Below are 8,236 nucleotides of genomic sequence, written 5' to 3' on the forward strand. Positions count from 1 at the left end.
GCCCATGTGCATTGCTATTTCTTCAACAAAGGATATCTGAGGAATGAAGAACATTAATTACTATAAGTAAATTGGAATGTTGTTTAAAATTGTATTCTCTATCTCAGGGGTCAGCAATCTTGGCACCCCAGATGTTTTGGAACTACATTTCCCATGATGCTCAGACAACCTAAAGAGTGTCATGAAAGAATCCCTTTAAACTGCAAAGTCACAGTCTGCCCTAGACATGAGCATTCTGATTCAGATGATTGCAAAATATCACTAATATAGCTGTATTCTTTACATTTGGCCCCTTTATCAAAAAAATTAACACTTTAATGACAGCACAGAAAAAAAATATTCATTTGTTTATGTGGGTAAAATAGTTACTTTTGCTATTTTTTTATTTTTTTTGTAACTTGGGGTGTTAGCTTTTAGGGGGTTAAGTAGTGTAGATGTAGTTTGCGATAGGCGTTGTGGTGGTTTAGGGGATGATAGTGTAGGAAATTTATTTTGGTGGGGGGTATGGCAGTTTAGGGGTTAATAGTGTAGGGAGTTTATAGCGGTGGGGTTGTGGCGGTTTAGGGGTTAATAGTGTAGCAGGGTAATTTGCAATGGGGATGTGGCGGTTTAGGGCTTAATAGTGTTGCGGGGTAGTTTGCGGTTGAGGGAGTGATGGTCTAACAGAGACACTCTAAGAGATAACTATATACCAGAAAGAGAAGTGCTACCAGGTGGTGACTGGCCAGAGAACAAGCTATTGTGCCAGTTTTGCTTTCTGGTTGAGCGATTCTCTTTCTTGTATATGTGTATTATGACCTTAGGGAAAGTCTCCCTATGGGTGTCTAACGGCTGCTCTGGTAATGCGCAGCCACAGGCAGTTTCAGTAATTGTCTTTTCAGACAGATAGCTGAGCCTTAATCTCTGTACATTAATTTGACACTTTGACAGTAGCTGATACCCACCATGTACCCTGTAATATTCACTCCCCATAATAACAGAGGTAACCTTACAGATACTGTCTGTCTGGCCGGTGGACGCTCTACCTGCATTCACTGGGTAACAGACCCATTGCTCTTTGAGCGGGCTGCGCAGCAGCCATCTTTCTTTTGGGCAAGCTATTAATCTACTAAATGGGGAGTGAGGGCAAAGCCATAGAGCTGTGCAGAAAAGGCAGATATAGAGCATACCTACTATATTGTATATCCGGCCCTGGGTGATGAGGGAAACCAAACGTGGACTCCTTGCCCAATGTGCTTAGAGGTCTATGGCTGCACCTCACTGACGAGGCCCACAGATGGCTGAAATGACCATCTGGGACTCATGTTCCTTCTTCACAGAGGGATTTCTTGATATTTTGGGGCTGGATTGTCCTTTTTTAGGTGGGATCAGACTGATAAACTTCAGGAGGGTTCTTCTCCGTGAAAAGCACAATTTCACTAAAAGAGGCTGCTACCAGGTAGTAACCCACAATAGATCAAGCCACTGAGCAGTTGTTTATTCCTTGTTGAATACTTCATTTTCTTGTATAAGAGACAATTAGCCTAAAATATTTTTTTCTGCAAAATATCTCTGACCTTTCTGGGCATAACTACAGGGGTCTCATAGGTATCAGTTGAGTCTTGGCTCTCACCTCTAGGAGGTCCATCTGGCCCTATAAAAGGCAGTGGCCAAAGGTATCAATGGAAGATGGACCCTCGTCCTTAGTGCTCTAGAATAGAGGTCAATACTGGATTCCAAATGTTAGCCCCTTATTTCAACTGTCATCACTCACAGACTCATCTATACAAAATAGCAAAATTGCCACAACACATCCATTTAAATGATTAATGCAGTGAGTGTTACATTTCTAAAAAGATTTCCTTTAAAGGACACTTTAGACATTTAAGCCTTGAATTAAAGTCCTATTTTTTATTTTACAGACTTATTTTGTTTACAAACAAGCAGACAAGGAATTCTGCACTGCTGTCAATCTGTGTAACTAATTGGTCGTTCTAACTCTTCTCATCTCAAGAGCCACTCTGAACTTATCAACACAAATACGCCTCAAAGAAATAAATATATACAATAATTTGCTGTCCTAGAAGACTTGAGGAACCAGCACAGATCTACACTTTGGGAAGAAATGACATACTGTATGTGCTAATGAAAATTTTAATTTTGCAAAATATCAGCTATAGTGTATCCTCTGAACATTTTACTGGTAAATAAACAAAGAATTAAAGGGAGTGTCTGTCAGCTTTTTATTTAAGTTATAGGATATTGAATTGTAAATTACAATATACAAAAGGTAATCTGCATAATGGCCTTTCCTTTACAATGGTTTATTTTTAAATTGTCCGTGGTTCTATTCTTCCAAAGCAATTTATACCAGCATATTCCATAGCATATACACATGATGAGGCATCAAGCATAAAGAAAATATTTATATTTGCAAGTCAACTTTAGTTCTTTGCTCTTGTCTGCTGCAAGTTCTGAAAGTCAATTGTCTTTTGACTATGCAAACATACACCATTGGAACTAAATCTTTGTTTTACAGATCAGTTTATCCAGTAAAAAAGATAATTTCACTAGGTTTTTATAAAAAAAATGCACACTGGAATGTGACAGAAAAATGCATTGTCCATTGAAAATGTAATCTTGTTTGTGTGTCAATAAAAACATTTAACTCATGTTTGCAAGCTTGCCACTTTATCTAATTAATATGATAATTGCTTTAAGAATAGAGATGCATACTTTTTTTTTTCTGTGTCTCATCATTGGCAGTAATATGAGAAGTGACAGAAACCTAACACTAAACGCAGTGTGTTAAATATAAATCTCTCTCATTCTCTCTCTTTATAGCCATCTCTCGTTCTCTTCTCTCCCTAACTCTCCCTCTCTTCCTATCCCTTCCCCAGACGGTATCATAAACATTTATTCAACATATTAGTTGAAGATGACATATTTCATCATTAAGGGGATATCAGATATACCTGAACTGCAAGTTCCAATATTCATTTTAGTTCTAATCATATATCTTGTCACACTTGCTGGGAACATGACAATTCTCATACTTGTCTGTACTAAGTCTATTCTTCACACTCCAATGTATTTTTTCCTGGGGAACTTATCCGTGTTAGACATCTCCTCCAGCACTGTAACACTTCATAAACTTCTAATTAATTTCTTATCTGGGAATAATAAAGTTTCTTTTTTAGGTTGTATGGCCCAGTTGTATGTTTTTGCATCTTTACTTGGTGCTGAGCTCTTGATTCTGACAGCTATGAGTTATGATCGATATGTAGCTATCTGTAAACCTTTACACTATCACATGATCATGAGTGGTAGAGTTTGTCTTCTCCTGGCCAGTGCATGCTGGGCCTGGGGTCTTTTGGAAAGCTTACCACATGTTTATATAATATCCAATTTCTCATTTAATGGTTCAAAAGTGATTAACCACTTTTTCTGTGACTTTTTACCACTTAAACAGCTTTCTTGTAGTGATACATCAGCTTTGGAACTAGTGACCTTCTCTAGTGGACTTTTCCATTCGTCCTTCTCAATGTTTTCAACATTTATTCCATATATTTTTATTATTGTTGCCATCCTCAGGATCCCTTCCATTGCTGGAAGACGTAAAGCCTTCTATACGTGCTCCTCACATTTAACAGTTGTGATTCTTCTGTATGTGACGCTTATCTCTCAATACATGATTCCAGCTTCTATTAACAGCTTGGATTCCAACAAATTTTACTCTCTCTTTAACACAGCTGTTGTCCCTATGCTAAATCCGCTTATTTACAGCTTGAAAAATAAAGACGTAAAGTCGGCATTGAGAGGAAAACAAAGATAGTCAAAGGTTAAACTATTGCCATGTGATTAAAAACTTGGGCTGAGACTTTTGACAATGTAAAATCAAATGTAATTGGCGGCACTCAAAAGGGTTTCAAATAAAAAAATGACCTTTTATTTTGAAATGTTAAAAACGTCACAAATGAGGACAATCATCTTTTACGCGTTTCATGCCTCTCTGCACTAAATCATACTGTTGACAATGTAGGCTACTTGTGGAGTAACAAAAAGGATTATACCTTTTAGAAAACCATCTGCTGCTTATGATAATTTACATAAATAACCATCAATGAAAGAGACAATCACTTTCCGGAAACCTGTTTTATCGCTTGTCAGCTGTTTACATGAAAGGTAAAATAATTATTTGTATTAAAATGTGTTTTAAAAAAAAATTACATCAACTTAACTTCTGGAAAATATTACAGTTTACAAATAAATAAAAACATTTTCAATCAAGGTCAGTACAATTGTGTCGTTATTTTTACTGTACAGGAAAAAGTCTTCCTTCTCATTTGTCATCTATGTATCTTTATAATAGATGTGACTTTTAAAGAATGAAGATTTCCAATATAAATTTTCAAATTACAAATATGAACGTCAGATCATTTCCACCAGTCAGATGGACCACATGCAAATAAAATCCATAAGATCAAAATTTAGGGATCACTCAAATATTTAAATTTAAAAGTAACATAATGAGAGAAAACAAATATATTATAATTATACAAAATTATATGTTATGCCAAGAGACACCCCCATTACATGAGTTTCCCTGTTACAATGGAATATGGATATAAATGGCCAAACAAACCAAGAATACCAAAATAATTAAAGGGACAGTCTACACCAGGATTTTTATTGTTTTAAAAGATAGATAATCGCTTTGTTACCCATTCCCCAGTTTTGCATAACCAACACAGTTATATTTGTATACTTTTTACCTCTGTGATTATCTATTATCTAAGCCTCTTCAAACTGCCCCTTTATTTCAGTTCTTTTGACAGACTTGCAGTTTAGCCAATCAGTGCTGGCTCCCAGATAACTTAACGTGCATGAGCACAGGGTTATCTATATGAAACACATGAACTAACACCCTCTAGTGGTGAAAAACTGTTAAAATGCATTCTGAAAAGAGGTGGCCTTCAAGGTCTAAGAAATTAGCATATGAACCTCCTAGGTTAAGCTTTCAACTAAGAATACCAAGAGAACAAAGTAAAATTGGTGATAAAAGTAAATTGGAAATTTTTTTTAAATGACATGCCCTATCTGAATCATGAAAGTTTATTTTGGACTAGACTGTCCCTTTAAGCAAGATTGATAATACAAGTACATTGGAAATTTGGTTAACATTGTATCAGCTATCTGATCATATAATAAAGTTTTTGGGTTTCATGTTCATTTAAATAAAGTTGAGAACTCAATTACATTGAAATATATTTTAATGTTAGCGTTGTTGGAAGCAAAGTACAAATACAAATGGTTGTTAATAATATCAGAAAGTTGCAATTCAGAATGTTTTTTTCTGTAAATGCCACTGTTGTTTAAAGGGACATAAAAGGCAAAATTAAACTTACATGGTTCAGAATATGCCATTTTTATGAGACTTTTCCATTTACCTCTTTCATCAAATTGATTTTGCTCCTTTGGTATAGTTTGTTTAAAAGCTTACCTTAGTCTATTGTTTCCAAGGCAACCCACTTTGTAGGTAATGTTTTTGAGTTTTATATATATATATATATATATATATATATATATATATATATATATATATATATATATATATATAACAAAAATATCTATAAAGTGGGTACTGGCAGAGGGGGCAGGGTTAGAGAGCTTTTGGGGGGATCAGGAAGGTGGGTGGGTCTGGAGGGTTCCCTACACTACAGAAATAAAAATATATATCCCTAAACTGCATACTTGCAGACTGTCTGCCAGTACCTAAGATGGTGATGACCAGTAGGGGGTGAGGGAGGGAAGAGAGCTGTTTGGGAGGGATCAGGTAGGGATCAGGGGGTGGGAGGTGCCAGATGGGAGGGTAAATTCTATGCTACAGCTAAAATTAACCTTACAAGCTACCCTATCAACCTCTTCACTGTTGGGAATTTCAGAAGTGTGTTGCGTAGCTACAATTGATGGCCTTATAATTATCAAAAAGCAACGGCAAAGCTATGTATGTCTACTATTTCTACACAAAGGGGAACCCAGAGAAGCTTTTACGACCACTTGTGTCATGATTGTGCAAGCAGTAAGTAAATAGTTTCACTGAGAAATCCAAAGTTTGTGAAAACAGTTTAAGAAAAGTTTTATATGATTTCATTTAGTGGCAAAACCGCAGCATGAAATATACCAACATGGGCCTAGATCAATACCTTGGGTTGTCTGCTAAAAATATATATAATTTTGATAGGTAAATAGAAAAAACAAGGCTCTATTTCTGTTTAAATGGAAACATAGCAAAAAATTAAAGGGATACTGAACCCAAATTGTTTTCTCTTATGATTCAGATAGAGCATGCAATTTTAAGCAACTTTCTAATTTACTCCTATTATAATTTTTTCTTCATTATCTTGATATCTTTGTTTGAAAAAGCAGGAATGTAAGCTTATAAGCCGGCCCATCTTTGGTTCAGCACCTGGGTAGCACTTACTTATTGGTGGTCAATGCAGCCACCAATCAGCAAGCCTAGGGTGCTGAACAAAAAATGGTCTGGCTCCTAAGCTTACATTCCTGCTTTTTTTCAAATAAAGATGTGAAGAGAATGAAAAAAAAATTGATAATAGGAGTAAATTAGAAAGTTGCTTAAAATTGCTGTTCTGTCTGAATCATGAGAGAGAAAAAATTGGATTCAGTGTCCCTTTAAGGTGTTAAATGGGAGCTGATAATGGATTTATGACTTCTGATTTTCAGCAACTATGTAAACTCAGCCTTAAAGGACATAAAACATCAAATTTTCTTTCATGAATGAGATAGAGCATCCAATTTTAAACCTCTTTCCAATTCACTCCTATTATCAATTTTGCTTCATTCTTTTTGTATCCTTTATAGAAGGTGCTCCCAGCTACTGAGCCTACCTGGGATACTAAGAGAACAAAGCAAATTTGATAATAGATGTAAATTGGAAAATTATTTAAAATGGTATGTTGTATCTGAATCATGAATAAATTAATTAGGGTTTCGTGTCCCTTTAAATTGTATGCAGATCTTTTACAACACAGTGACTCATTTATGATGCCTTTAATTTCTCTCTAGTTTACACCCCAGCTTGCTTTTAATGCACCTACCTAAGTGCACAGGACGCTTTTCACAACATATGGTAATTGTTTCTTTATGCGGACGTGCGTTGGGATAAGTACACGGTTTATTTTTCCCATTTAATTTACATGTTGTGACGTTGAATTTGGTTTTACTGACAACCGTTGTACAATTCTTTTGATCTTTACACAGATCAAGCAAAGCCCTTTTATCCTTTGCATTATTAACGTAAATGAAGCTGTTGGTGCGCTTGCATGTACCATCTGCGTTTGTAAGTTTTCTTTTCTTCATCTCATCTCTGCACTTGACGATATTTTTTGAAAACACTAGATGCTTTTTCTTGAAGCTTTCATAATCTTGTGATTTTGACGGAGGTGAGATATTGAGAACGATCCACAACATGCCAATAAGTAGCAGAACCCGGGACATGTTACCTGAAGTAAGAGACCAGAAATAAACACATTACCACAAGAGATGTAAGAACCAATAGGCATTAACATCTAGGGATCGCCCCTGAGGGAGCTAAAAGCTTATTGGGGCCTAATTATCATAGTGTGAGCGGACATGATCCGATATTGCGGATCATGGCCGCTGTGCATCAATAAATGTTGACAGCATACGCTCTCTGCATTTATTATTGCACCAGCAGTGCTTGTGAACTGCTGGTGCAATACTGCCGCCTGACGCTAGCGGGGGGTGTCAATCATCCCGATCGTATTCGATCGAGTTGATTTCTGCTGATGTCTGTCCGCCGCCTCAGAGCAGACGGACAGGTTACGGAGCTTGATAAATTTGCCCCATTGTATACATCGCAAAACTCATCAACAAACCTACTTGTTTTGTTCCCCCCCATTACAGCAAATTAAATGTTTTAAAGGGACACTAAGCACCTTGAGATAGAAATATGACGTTTAATTATGCGTAAAAAAATTGCAATATAATTCCATTACTTATTTTGTCCCCATTTCCTGTTTTTTTAATGGGATAGAAAGGTCAAAAAAGTAATATGCACAGGGGCATTTCAATGTGAAATATAAGCATTTTTGAAATATACTTCCATTACTGTTTTTCAATGGCATACGTACATATGCTGTGAGGGCCTGTGCATCAGTATTCAAACACCATGCATGCTCAGAGAGACATCAGTGGCTTGTATGACACAAATGAT

General features: G+C 36.2%; 2 protein-coding genes across 2 annotated transcripts; one reads left to right on the forward strand and one right to left on the reverse strand.

The window, feature by feature from the left end:
• The first annotated feature begins 2,917 nt into the window (after positions 1 to 2,917).
• On the forward strand, positions 2,918 to 3,814 carry LOC128636652 (olfactory receptor 1038-like). The gene has a single exon (XM_053689645.1). It carries the CDS (start codon positions 2,918 to 2,920, stop codon positions 3,812 to 3,814), a length of 897 nt encoding a protein of 298 aa, XP_053545620.1.
• A 3,236-nt stretch (positions 3,815 to 7,050) lies between these two features.
• On the reverse strand, positions 7,051 to 7,497 carry ANG (angiogenin). Its single transcript, XM_053689646.1, has one exon. It carries the CDS (start codon positions 7,495 to 7,497, stop codon positions 7,051 to 7,053), a length of 447 nt encoding a protein of 148 aa, XP_053545621.1.
• Positions 7,498 to 8,236: the final 739 nt, after the last annotated feature.

This window comes from Bombina bombina, chromosome 7, assembly GCF_027579735.1.
Source record: "Bombina bombina isolate aBomBom1 chromosome 7, aBomBom1.pri, whole genome shotgun sequence".
Lineage (NCBI taxonomy): Eukaryota > Metazoa > Chordata > Amphibia > Anura > Bombinatoridae > Bombina > Bombina bombina.